General features: G+C 39.4%; 1 protein-coding gene across 2 annotated transcripts in view; it reads right to left on the bottom strand.

Moving 5' to 3' along the window:
• Nucleotides 1-14,676, bottom strand: part of EXOC4 (exocyst complex component 4) — an 839,136-nt gene that overhangs the window by 112,136 nt on the left and 712,324 nt on the right. For both annotated transcript variants that reach the window (XM_007466566.1, XM_007466567.1), the window contains one exon: nt 9,653-9,831. In XM_007466566.1, the coding sequence (XP_007466628.1) occupies nt 9,653-9,831 (179 nt within the window). The remainder of the gene's footprint in view (nt 1-9,652; nt 9,832-14,676) is intronic.

Raw genomic sequence — 14,676 nt, 5'->3', positions numbered from 1 at the left:
AAAGAGTCTATGAATTAAAAGAACACAGAGGTTTAGAGGGAGGCAAAATGACCACGATCTAGGAGCCATGTGAGGGTATTCAATGAGAAGAAAGGGAAAAAAATAAGAAATGTTTAAAAAGGGGACTAACCCATGTTATCAGTACTCAAGATGTGCTAAGAAGAAAGGAACATGGGAACCGCACGGGTCAGCCTGAAGCTTGGATGATAGTCAGTAGTAACAGTGCAGAGTACAGCAATGTGGAGAAGGAGCTGGGGGGGTCCAGATGTTTTTCCTTATAAAGTGAGAGAATAACCAGCATCTCCATTGTTTGTAACAACATGGGTCTCAGAAAGTTCCTAAGAACAACCAGGTGAACACTGAGCGCAGGGACTTTCCACACAAGTCTTTCTTCATGAAGATGCATTTCGATCAGCTTATAAGTAACAACAGAGTACAATTAAGACTGAAAATGAACAAAACTGAATCATCATAAAATTGTCCTTTAGTGTTTTCATTCCTACAAAACATACGATTAACTCGGAAACTGGTACAACATGGAAGTGTATTTGGACACTTTTCAAAAAAGCGATAAAGGCTCACACAAAAGTAGAAGTTGTGTCAATTAGATAAGATCAAAACAAATTCCAGATTGGACAGTAGGTGGCAAAGCCCTGAACAAGGTACTATTCCAAATGCTAAGATAATTTTCTTAGTAAACAGTACGCTCATGAAACTAACCAATGACAATGAACTTGGAAGTTGTCACCAATTGAGGAAGAGGAATGGTAAGAGTGAAACCACAGAATGAGAGTCAGCTGAAGAAAATGACAACGAATAAGACCAAAAAATGATTATGGCAGAGAAAACCCAACCTCGAAAAGAGGATTCGAGACACTAAATATGTAGTCAGGCTAAGCAACTGCTGAGGAGGTGCTGTCTGATAACAGTCTACAAATATTTGAAACTTGTAAATACCAGAGCAGGAGAGAAATTACCATACACGGAGTTTTAATTAAAAATAATCAGATGAAATCATGACAGAAAAATTCTGGCTTAATGGTTTGACAAAAGCAAAGCTGAAATGGGACAATGTCCCAGGAGATCTTGTCTAGGGATATTTTTATTCTCATTTGTGTCAAGGCAGAAAAACAAACAGCAAGGGGAGGGGGTGGGGGGCTGCATTTTATCTTCCATTTGCCATTAGGGCAGAAAAAGCCCACGATAGAGAGCTCTATTCATATTCAATTCCTATTCCACCTTCTAGAAAATGTTAAATCATAGTTGGCAATGTATAAAGGCCTCCTGGTTGGTGAAGAAACCATATATTTGAGGGATGGGGGGTGTCCAGACACCTGGACCTTGTCCATCTTTACTTTCAGTGATATAATTGACCTGTAAACACTTCCACATTCATTCAATTGGTTTGGCAATCACAGCCTTTTGTGTTAAGAGAGACACTGATTCCTGTGCCCTTCTCATTTCACTGATTTGAAAAAGGTAAGAGGAAGGTTTTTATTTTTAATCAGACCTGGGGGACAGTTTGGCTAACTAGGAACTGCTAAGCAGAAGTGGGCAGCTGTCCTGACTCTAGCATAGACACGAATTACAACACTCTGAGCCTGCTGTTCTTGTCTGTAAAGTGGGAAGTCATGTTAACCCCAAACTTTTGAGACTAGAACTGGCAAAATAACTATAAAGCATTTCCCAAACATAAGAGCTCTAGAAATTAAAGAAGAAATTCTGGAGGGCTCAAAAATCAGTGGGTCTCCACCTTGGCTGTTTGTTGAAATTGCCTGAGGAGACTCTTGAAAGCACGGTACTCTGGGCATCTCCCGCAGAGAGCCTGACTGGAAGCTCAATAGGTCATCCTATTATAAGCCAAGGATGAGAACCAATCCTTTAGGACAGTGGTTCTCAACCTCTGATGTGAATGGTTTGGGGATGCCCAGGCCACACCTTGGAACGATTAAATGAAAATCATTAGGAGTGGGGCCCAGCATCAGTATTTTTTAAAACTCCCCAACTGATTACAATTGACATGCAGCTAACTTTGAGAATTGCTACTCTAAAAGGACATTTGTTAGGAAATAAGTTTCACTTGTAAGTGGGTTTTGAGTCAACACTGCACATTAGAAGGACCTAATGTAAATGGGTTAAAATAAAACTTTATTTTGGGTGAAGAAAAATTCAGATGGCTCTTTTAATCTCAGCATGGTTTTGTCTGAAATTAATATGTTTGTATACATTTACTAAGGATTGTTTAGCACATGTGGCAACTAAGAAGTAGGTGCAGGCCCGAATCAAGTGGCTCAGGGCAGAAAAAACATCTCCTTCCATAGGCCTTTCAGACCCACAAGATTATAATCTTTATCAACTGCATAATTGTTTAAGGTGGAGGACGACTATTTTTTTAAGCAGCTATTCAACTTGTCCAAACATTGGGCTTATAATAGATGCATTCATCATGTTAAAAAATGGTCACTAGAAAGAGAGACAAAAGCAGTTTGCGGTGGGAAAGTGCAAAGTCGATCTAGAGTTCAGAAGGAACTGTCTAGAGGGGACTACATGAATTGGAGGCATAAAAATCAATCCCAGAACATCACTAGTGATAAGTCACATTGATAGGAGTTATCCTTGATAGATGCGATGAGAATGTTTTTATCTTTGCGGTTTTCCTTCCCCAAACCCACCAGCCCTGTCTAATCATGAAAAGAGATTAGACAAACCCATATTGAAGGACATTCTGCGAAACATCTGACCAGTATTCCTTTAAACTGTTAAGGTCGAGGGCTTCCCTGGTGGCGCAGTGGTTGGGAGTCCACCTGCCGATGCAGGGAACACGGGTTCGTGCCCCGGTCCGGGAGGATCCCACATGCCGTGGAGCGGCTGGGCCCGTGAGCCATGGCCGCTGAGCCTGCGCATCCAGAGCCTGTGCTCTGCAACGGGAGAGGCCACAACAGTGAGAGGCCCGCGTACCGCAAAAAACAACAACAACAAAATAAACCAAAACAAACAAACAAACAAAAAAAACTGTTAAGGTCATCATAAACAAGGAAAGTCTAGGAAACTTTCACAGTCTAAATGAGCCTAAAGAGACAATGACTAAATGTATTATTATATCCTAGAGATGGGATCTTGGAACAGAAAAAGGACATCAGATAAAAACTAAGGAAATATGAATATGGACCTTAGTTAATAATAATGTATCAATATTGGTTCATCTGTTCCGACAAATGTAAGATGTTAACAACTGGGAAAACTGGGTATGAGATACATAGGAATTCTGTACTACCTTTGCAACTTTACTCAAAATCTGGAAGTATTCTAAATTAAAATGTTCCTTAAAAAATCAATCTCTGGACATATTAACATTCATCCGTGAACTGAGGTGTGGAATTACATTAGTAGATGGAATCTTTGAGAACTGTGAGGGAAGTGTAACGATTGGACAGCAGCCAGGTTTGAAACAAGCAAAAAAGAAGCCATAGTCATTTCATATTGGCTGACTTGAACATTTCTAAAAATAATTCAATCAAGTAATAAAATAACCAAATTGCAACAGAAGTCATCTGATGGTGTGCAAATCTGCCAATAATATGAGATTACATTCCTGCAGTAGTGAAGCATATGCCCTATCTTGTGCCTATGCTGTGAGAAATAAACGATTCTGAACAAATTATATAAATATAGCATAGGACAGTGTTTACCAGAAGTTGTTCCATAAAAGAAAAGTCCTGTAAAATGCTCTGGGGTGAGAGAATTCCATTGATAAAGAAGTTTGGGAAACACTGCATTGCTGTAATTACTCCGATGACACAAAAAGACTTTAAAAGGTTTACTGTGTGCAGGAACTATATTTAATGTTCTTTAACCTAATGTGTCTCAAGTGTATTTGACCACTAAACCCTTTTCCCTTTAGCATCAATAGAAAAAATTTTGGACAAAGCCAGGCCTAACACATACTTCTCTGTCAGGGGATTTGGAGACTGAGCAAGTAAAGTATTTATCCATGTCTTGATATAACTAGGTGGACATTTCAAGTATGTTTCAAAAAGCTAACTGTATGAACTGGCATTATTTCAGAACTTTATCAGTAGCGACCTAAGTGTTGATCTATAGCACAATCCAACAGAACTTTCTGTGATGATGGAAATGTTCTACAAACTCGCTAATACAGTGGTCACTGAACATCTGAAATGTGGCTAGTGTGACTAAGCAAATGAATTTTACATTTCAGTTAGTTTAAATTAATTTAAATGTAAATAGCCACACAAGGTTAGTGGCTGCTGCCACAGGAGAGTGCAGTAGCTAGAAGATATTCTGTTAACATGATAACAAGACAGGTAGGGTTTCTAACTTGGATAATATTTGTAGAACAAAAAAAGAGGGAGAAAAATTAATAAGATATTTTATTACAACTAAGATGAAATTCAAAAGGGGATATGTGCAATAGTTCCATATATTTAAAGCACAGAAAGTCTGGTTACACACAAGACGATGATCAGAAATGATCACTAGTTGACTGTAGGCATTAAAGTGCTTTCATTAAAAAAAAAATATGATGACCTTTCTGGATGGTTTAATAGGAATAGGGTATGAATGGAACTGTTATCACTGCCAGTACTTAACCTTGGTAATGGTCAAGACAATGATGTAGTAGAGAGAAAATTAAAGTGGCAATTTGAGGGCTTGTTTCCATACCAGTTCAGGCAGAGACATGCAGAGTGACCATTCTGAAGCCTTGATTCCTCCATGTGCAAAACATCTGAGTTAGACCAGATGATTTCTAAGATCCCTAATAATAGTTCTGCTTTAAGAAAGAAGTATAATTTGCACACTTATGTGTCACTGCAGCATTATTCACAATAGCCAAGAGGTGGGTGAAATCTGAATGTCCACTGACAGATGCCTGGATAAAGAAAATGTCATATATCCATACAACAGAATATTATTCAGCCTTAAAAAAGAAGGAAATCCGGTCATATGCCATAACACTTTGAGGACATTAGGCTACATGAAATAAGCCAGTCACAAAAACACAAATACTGCACGATTCCACTTATAAGGGGGCATCTAAAAGTAGTCAAACCCATAGAAATGGAAAGTGGAAAGTGGTTACCAGGGATTGGGGGAGAGGGGGAAATATGGTATTTATTGTTCAGTGGGTACAGAGTTTCAGTTATGTGAGATGAAAAAGTTCCAGAGATCTGCTGCATAGTAATAAATACAGAGTTCACACGACTCTACTGTACTGCACACTTAAAAACAGTTAAAGTGGTATGTTTGATGTTATGTATATCTTACCACAATAAAAAAAAAGAAGTATATAAATGACTGCATAACTAATACTGCAATTCATGAACCAATTCCAGGAACCAAAATTATGAGATTTATTTGACCCTGTGGTTTTGCAAAAAAAAAAAAAAAAAGATTACGGTATGACTTTTTATTATCAATGCACGTGGGCACAGCAAGAACTGCGGTAACAGGAGCTGAGGGAGCCAGAAGGGGATACAGCTGGTGTTGAAGGAACTTGCAACATGGGCCACATTCACAAAGGCTAACAGTCAAACCAGCATCCGAGAGAGTATAAGCAAACTTGGGCCTGATCTGGGCTCCTACTTCTGCTAGATTTGGTTGCCCTGGACTCAGAGACTGGGTGGGACACTCGGGCCAAAAGTTTTTAATATCCAGAGATGGGCAGGTAGAGACCAGGGAAATGTTTTCAGACTCATTAAAGTATTTCATAGAAAAAATATTTCAACATTTAATTTCTGAAGAATAGGACAGAAGAGGTTTAGACTGAAGTAAAGGGACTTTAATAAAAAAACAGATGACCTCCTCGATGGTAAGGTTACTTAAAGAGCAGAATATATAATCAAGGAAGTTTTAGATTCTCTAACCCTGGAGAATCCGAGAAAGAGAGGAGGCGCCCCCTTGAGGAAGCAAATGCAGTCAAAACAAGCTCTGGAGCCCCCTTCAAGTTCTCTGTACGCTATTTTTAAAGGCAACACATCCTTAAAACAAAAGGATAAAATACAAAAGAAAATCATTAGTGTTCCAATTGAATACACTCTTAATTTTTATCTAGGTCACAATTTGCTGAGAATTTTCTTAACCATAATAGTTAATCTCAGACTTCTTATTTAGTATTGTTACAAACAGCAGATATTACAGATACTATTCCGTGCCTTTACTACAAGGTTGAAATTGTGATCAATGAGAGAAAATATGTATCAGCCTAGATCCTGAATGCCCAACGCTACATATGATCCTGCTCAACTTCCTTGCACTGAAAGCATATTTGTTAAAACAGACCCTGAACATAAAGACACGCTAGAAGTGGGAGTGGGAGACTGAGTCATGAGTTGTGGGTAAAGAGTCAGAAAACTAGGCATATACAGAGAGAACCTGAGAGACCCATGAGAGGAGGTCAAGTTAGGTCAATCCAAGTCTTCTCTAGGACTGTTTCAGGAGTTGCTGGCAAAAGTGCTCTTTTTGTCTGGGATCAAATAATTTTGGGGCTGCTGGTAACCAAGGATGTTACCATACGAAAAGGTCTTACCTGAGACAGAAAGCAATAAAGGGAATACACCAAAAACAGAGAAAGTGGGGGAGAGAGAGCAGGTGTGTAAACATGTCTGTTACATGGTATTATCTTGTGAACCTCTGGATCCAGCCACACCTGAAGTCTTTTGATTTACCAGTTTTATAAATCGATACACTCTTTTTCTTTTAATTGGGCTGTGACTTTCAACAGAAAGAATCTTAAATAGAACAGGTTTAAGGAAGGCTGAGCAGGGGAATACCAGGAGAAATGGAGCAGGAACCATGGACTGTGAAAGTAAGAGCAGTGCCTTTGGTGTAGTGAGGATCTACAGGAGGTGAGGAGACTCTTTTAAATGTAAAGAACACAGAGTGATGCTTAGGCAAATACTAAAAGAGATGGAAAAACTGCCTTTGAAAAAATGGTCAACTCTTATCTCCTGGGCAAGTGGCCAGCCATGCTCTGCCACTAAAATGCAATATTCTCTTCACTATGACATGAGATATTTCAGGTAGAGGAGAATACTGCTATTAATATCTAAGGAGATTTTCTACTATGAAAATAATTTTCTGCAAACTTCCTCCATTCCATTCTATTAGTAGCTTCTTAATTATAAGAAAGCATGGCATTTACCATACCAAATAGTTAAAGGATGTGGACAAGAAAAGAAAATTCTTCGCTTCTTTTCTTGCCTTTTCCCCATCCTGAGTCTCTATGAGTGCTAGACAACAGTCTGGTATTTTCTTCATGCTATCGAGTCTCCAGACTTGGCAACACTTTTGTTGAGGTAATCATTTGGTTCACTTTTCAAAAGAATAATAAAGAGCTGTCCTTTATTCCCTTTCTAAAGTCACACTGACATGCAGCAATCAAAGTAACCCATTCCCTGCTTTGTTCAAATTATAAACATCAGTGGGCATCCCTCCTGGGAATTCAAAGAATAGCCCCGTGTGGGTGAGCAAGGCATGTTGTTAGCAGAATAAACCAGGTTTGCTGGATGCTCTGTTTTTACAAAGACAACGTAAGTAGCGATTACAGTTCACTTGGGTTTTGCACTGATGGTCAAAATGCTAACAGTCGCTTAAATCACTCACTGGCTGGAATAATCACCCTGAAAGGAACTGAGAGGGTATAGCCTATAAAATGGAACTGAGCACATGAGAGGTATTAATGGGCATGGTACAAGAGGTCTTTGTCAGAATAACAGAGGTGCTGGAAGACGTGAATTAGACATCAGCTGTACTAGGGACTCTCGGTGACGCGAACGGAACAGGTAAATGGTGCAATTACAAAGTTGACCATAACTCACAGAGCATCTTTCTCTTTTTGAGAACTGCTGAAGCCAGGTTAGACTGTGTGAATCGCTCAGTGGCTTGCTGTGGAGGCTGTGTCCTATTTTGCCTCGTGGAGCTCTTTTAGGATGGACAGAACAGAAATCTGGGAGGCTGTGCTGCCAGAATAAGAGACTGCATTATGAAATACTGGACTTTGATGGCCCACCGAACGAGAGGACTCCTTCCAATCATGACCAACAAACCAACCCAAGCAGCACTACGTTTGCAGGAGTCAAAGGAAACCAGGAAAAGAGGCATCTGGTCCTTTTTCAGAGCTGTTTATTTTGCAACTAGCAAAAGGGAGTCAGCTCTTGCTGACTTTTTTTTTTTTTTTGGTGGAGTCGGATGAGTCTGGGAGATAAAATGGCTAATTCTGACTACTACTTGTGACAGGTTCCCTGATATGAGGTCGTTATAAAGTTGAAAACCTCTCAAGGATACCTACTTAGGCAGAGTCTGCTCAGACCCGATACTGAGTCCAAACTATCCTTAGTAGGTGAATACATTTCTAAGAATAAACATGTACAATTTTATCGTCAGCTAAAAGTACTATTTTAAATACTAAAAAGTGCAAAAATAAGAGTATGAATAAAAAGTAATATTTGAAGATTTCTAAAGCAGAATACATAATCTCAGGAGCCCCCTCCTTCCATCTGCTCTCCTCACCCCCTGTTGACCCCGAGGACAGCTACACAATCAGCATGAGGTCATAAGTAAGTGAGGATTCAAAGGTCTCCTAGACTCTGCCCGTGGGGCCTGCGTTTCAGGGCATAATTTACTCTGGTTTATTTCATCCACATCTTCTCCCTCTCTGGGCTGGAAATCATGGTTAATCAAGCAATAATAACTTTTCAAGAGACAATGATAAAAAATAACTTTCTTTGAAGTCCACAGTCCAAATAATACAAGCTTTTTCCTTCTCATAATCTTCTAACAGTTCGCTCTAATACTAACTTCAGAGCTGATTCAGTTTCTTTCATGTTCTTGCTGTTATTTTGCTTTTTTCTATCCTGTTTTCTGTCCCTCTATTCATGCATTCAAATCTCCCATCTCCTTTATTCCTTCTTCATATCATTTTTTCTTTGTCTTTAACTGTTTAACACTTCTGAACTAATGCTTTTAAAAAACATTTGTGCTATACTTATTGAATAAAGTCTATGTGTCCCAAAGTTTTCAAATTATTTTTGAAATAACTGGTCATTTGTCCTTGATAGAAAAAGGTTTCCCATTTTTACTTCAGACCCTATTCCTTAATTTCCTTGAAATGTATAATGAGGTTATCTTCCAGCCATCTCTTTTCCAGAATAAATGTTTTTCTCATTGTCTCTGTTTTCTAGCAACTTGATCATTTCTATTATTCTCTTTTTAGATACTTTTTCATTCGTTTTCTATCATTTAAAATGAAAACATCAACCGCGTGCTCAGCTTTGAGCTCTGAGACACAGTTTCTACCCTTGAGAAGTTGTAAGAAGGACAAAATGTATTGCTTTCTGTTCTAGGACACGGTGGTTCAATCTTACACAATCTGGTGTTTCTAAGGTTTAACATCAAGCTATGTTAACATGGACCTTTTTGGCTTCCCACGCCCCACATGGGGAAGCTGAGATTACTTCCTTTCACAGAATGACAAAGTACCAGAGGCTCAGCACAAGCAGAATTCTTGCACAGATCTTCCAACAACTCGGACATGTCCCCTAATGGCGATGTGTAGACACACTCGCATTTCAAATGAAAGTATTCAGTATAGTTCCTCAGCTGTCCCCACAGGAACCACCCTGCTGGTACTTACTCTGGGATGTAGAAAGATTGGAGAAAGCCGACTTTGTTCGACCTGCTAACCATTCCAAGCTCTCATGCATGTTGGCCAAGGCTTTGAGGTCGCTGACATCACGGAGGATGTCCTGTGGAGGGATTAATTTATCACCCAGGTTCCCAATAAGAACTTCTGACTCCTTGCCAAAGGCTGCTCTGCAAAACAAATCAGAAACACACTTTACTTATAGCATGGAAAAGATAGGGGTGGACAAGACATTCTAAGGCATGTCTAGCAAAATGGTTGTTATTGTCACTATATTACAGCACGCTATTTTTCCTAGGTTTAATTTTGTGAGAACATTACCTTATACATAAACTGGCTTAAAATTACTCTTGTAGGAGAAAGAGTTCGTGGAAGAAGAATGAAGTGACTCTGATGCTTGTACCCTCAACCAGCATGGGCCTGACCTACACAGTGATGGTCCCTGGGGATGGCTTTGATGCCTGCTCTTACCTCTTCTGCTATGGAAGTTAAAGAACAGCTTAGGGTGTTAAGTATATACACGGTTTGAAGGTGATTATAATATATAAAACACATTCACCTGGCAGCTTGAGAATCTTTTAAGCTGTTCAAAAGCAGAGGGCGCAGCCTCTTTGAGAAAGCAGATTATAGTTGAGATGGATAACAGGCCTCATTCATTCATTCATTCATTTACTTGTTCTAACAAGGATCTGAGGCAAGGAAGCTACACAGTGTTAAGGCATTCATTATTCAGACAGAGAAACGAGTACGAATCAATGAAGGATCCTTTTACTGGCTGAAAAAACAATAATCAAGTAGATTTCACATACAGTCCAGTGTCTTCATAATGTTTTTGTTTTGGGGGACTTGAAAAATCACGTTATGTGGGGTTAGAGAAGAATGACATTGGAAGGGATCCTAAAGACCGTATGGCACAGCCAAGGCACAGATGGAGAAATGGAGGCTGATGTTCTGCCTACATGACACACAAGAACTAACCCATAGTTCTCTTTCTTTCAAAAACAGGGCTGAAATGATACAAGATGACTGAAGATGTTAGGGAGAAAAATCATGTCTTTTCAGGAAAGTTATACAGAGGTGGGTAAGCAGAGATGATGCTGCCGGAAGGTAGAACAGGTAGCTGAACAGTTTTCTGTTAAGCCCCAAAACTTTTAAAACTCACAACACCTTAAGTTAATAGAAGCAAGGGCGTTATTTCAATAGATCAAACCAAACCAAGTTTCAAGCAAGCAGTGATTATTAGCAGCTGACACATAGTCAGAATGGTGCTTAATTGACACACAGGCATTTAGTGCTCAGCACTACAGCAGACACTCAAGGTTGAAAGAGGTTAACTGCTCTGAATTAAATGCCTATTCAATTATTATTAAATGCTACCAAGTAGTGACTCATGATAACGCTTCTTGCTTCAACAGAGGGTAACATTTTTTATGGGAAACTCACGATTGAGTTGGCTAAGTTGTGGCTACGAAGGCAGTAACAGTGCAGTGGACAGAGCATGGGAACCCCGGGTGTGCAAATAAACCTTATTCGGGGGTCCTGTAATAGGGCTTGGGTGGGGCCGGAAAATCTACATTTCTGACAAGGTTTAGTCTCCTTTTCGGGGAAGCATGCTTTCTTTGAATAATAAGGGTTAGAGCACAGGCTTCTAAGTCAGGCAGACCTGGGTCTGAATCCTAAATCTGCCACTCACTCACTGTGTGATGCTGCTTAACTGCCCTGAGCACTGTTAGCTAGGGGTAATAGTACCGACCTCATATGAAATAATGTAAGATGTAGATGAGGTGATTTAAAGATCTTTACTGGGAAAATTTCCGTTATTACAAAAGGAGAGAGAAGAGGATATAAATAATAACAAACTTCCATATAGCCATTGCTCAGCTTCAATTATTAGCAACTCATGGTGAGTATTATTTCATTTATCCATATCTACTCTGCATCCCGCGTGGAGTATTTTGAAGCAAACCATTCAGGTGATGTGAAGTGCATAACACAGTGCATGGAACTGGGTAAAAGCTGGTAAGTTGTAGTTATTATTCTTAGTTCTGCTGAGATGGCTGGTTTATTTAGCATCAACCCAGGGTATGCTGTGACAAATAAACTGAAATAGATGAGTGACGAGAAGTAAATAAATTAGATCGCGAGGGCTAGTTTTACAAATGGAACATCATAGCAAATGTCACTGTGTCTCAGAGTCCAGACTTCTCAGAATCTTTAAGAGGTAAGTCATTGTGACAGAAACCACCAGTTGCCTACCTGGCAGCCATGTTCCCATGCCTTCTCAGTCAAAGGACCTTGATATCGCTGTGGTAAGCAAGGTACCCAACGTAAAAACAAAATCAACCAAACCAAAAACCCTGCTCAATTTCCCAGCCCCTCTTGTTGATGCGGTGGTCAATAAGATATAAACTGGAATCAGGAAATGGGCTTCCGAGAAAGTTCTTCCAAGCAGTCTTAGCTGGCAGGGACCTCTTTTGCCTTCCCCTTTCTGGAATTCAGCCAAGGTAAGTCAAGCTGTGGTAGCTCTTCTTCAAATATCAGGTGACCCTGAGTATGAATATCATGCTGAGAATAATGGCGCCAAAGACAGGAGGGCATGGGGGCACCGATGACATCATGGAACTGCCACACGGCCCCAGACGATACATTTCCAGGTTTCATGATATAGGAGAGAAAATGAAACCTTATTTGTTTAAGCCACTGCTATTCCAAGTTTCTGCTAGTAAGCAGCGAAATGTAATTTCAACTGACACAATTATCTAGTTAGCATAAGTGATGTCATCTTCAGAAAACTTTCTCTGAATTTAGATATCCCTAAAATTGAGTTACTGGGGAAAGCAAAACAATATCTCTTCCATGATTTGAGCCCAGCAGACAGTTATAGTATCTTCCCCTTGGCTATCACTCAGTCAAGTTGTAAATATTTAGTTTTCTTAATCTGTCCTTATACATCAACTCTCCCAGACCCTTAATCATCTTTGATAGCTATAACACAAAAAATGCCTGTGAGCTGGGTGGTTAAAAAGCAACAAGGGAGGCAAACTGCCTTTGAAAAACAGGCTTGGAGCCATTTTTACGCATGTAGGTGTAACCCTGGGTGGAATGTGACAATCAAGACAAATGTATTTATGTAGCAGTCTAATCTACTTATGCGGGATCTCTGGGACCCGGGCACGTCTGCCGTGTGCTGCCAGCACTAGACGTCTATCCCATTCCCCTTTGCCTCACAGAGATTTGCTTAACTTCCTCCGACGGGAAAGCAATAGATGGAGAAAAATACAAACTGCCTCGTGTTGAATACATAGTAGACATCTCATTTGACAGGAATCCATAATCACCCCCTAAAAACCTGGAGAGAGCACCAGAACCATGACATGGAGAATAAATGATTGACAGCTATAACCATTTCACACGAAAAACCATTCCTTCGAGGATTTGTGTATGTCAAAGAGTTGGGTGGATGGGTTTTATGTGTTACAATAACCTTAAGGGGATGGCTCTAGCTGCTCAACTACAGATTTTTTCCTAAACACTCTAATTTATTAAATAAATTATGGCATATCCACACTGTGGAGAACTATGCAGTCATTAGAAATTACATAGTAGAAAAATATTTGATACCATAGAAAAAATGTTTGATATAGTTTATTTTTAGCCATAATACGAAACTGAGTAAAAAAAAAACTGTAGGCACTCTGTATTTAAAAAGAACATAATTATATATCTGTATGAGCTGAAAAAAGATTGGATATCTATATACCAAAATGTTTAATTGTGTGACTGCATCATGCTTTGTGTTTCTCTGTATTTTCTATACTTTCTCCAATGAACATGTTTACCAAAAACCTGAAAGCCCTACCACAAATGAGAAAACCTTCCAGATGGACGCATCAAGCATTTTAACCTGGAAAATTGGAGGACACGGGTATTACAGTTACTTGAGCCAAACTGGAGGCAATGGTTGGTTGGTCTAAAAGCTGGTTAAGACCGTGGCTTCAGGCTTGCTCAAGATGCAGTCAGAAGGGAACCCTCCTGCACTGCGGGTGGGAATGTAAATTGGTGCAGCCACTATGGAGAACAGTTTGGAGGTTCCTTAAAAAACTAAAAATAGAGTTACCATATGATCCAGCAATCTCACTCCTGGGCATACACCCAGACAAAACTATAATTTGAAAAGGTACATGTACCCCAATGCTCATAGCAGCACTATTTACAATAGCCAAGACATGAAAGCAACCTAAATGTCCACTGACAGATGAATGCATGATGAAGATATGGTGTGTGTGTGTGTGTGTGTGTGTGTGTATACACACAGTGGAATACTGCCTAGATATAAAAAAGAATGAAATAATGCCATTAGCAGCAACATGGATGGACCTAGAGATTATCACACTAAGTGAAGTAAGGCAGACAAAGACAAACATCATATGATATTATTTATATGTGGAATCTAAAAACATGATACAAATGAACTTATTTACAAAACAGAAATAGACTCACAGACATAGAAGACAAACTTATGGTTACCAAAGGGGGAAGGGGGGTAGGGATAAACTAGGAATTTGGGATTAACAGACACGTACTACTATACATAAAATAGATAAACAAGGACCTACTCTATAGCACATGGAACTATATTCAGTATCTTGTAATAACCTATAACGGAAAAGAATCTGAAAAAGAATAGATATATATGTATTTGTATAGTCGAATCACTTTGCTGTACACCTGAAACACTGTCAATCAACTACACTTCAATTTTTTTTTTTTTAAAGTAAATTTTCTACACTTAAAAAAAAATTTGTTTATTCTCCTTGGGGCTAAGATGCATATTCTCTTCCTCAAATTAACCATAGACACATTCATAAGATCAGTTTCTTCTATTCTCTTCCCAACCTCAGGCCACAAGGCTTCCAGTGTCAGCAGCAGGCAGTGGCCGAACGCAGCTGCACACACAGTAAGCAGACATTCTAGAATGAGCCCCAGAAAAAGCCCCCAAATGTATATAAATGCCT

This window comes from Lipotes vexillifer, unplaced genomic scaffold (assembly GCF_000442215.2).
Source record: "Lipotes vexillifer unplaced genomic scaffold, Lipotes_vexillifer_v1.1 scaffold71, whole genome shotgun sequence".
NCBI lineage: Eukaryota > Metazoa > Chordata > Mammalia > Artiodactyla > Lipotidae > Lipotes > Lipotes vexillifer.
The sequence above is the reverse complement of the archived record's forward strand: the minus strand, read 5'-3'. Positions and strand labels throughout refer to the sequence as shown.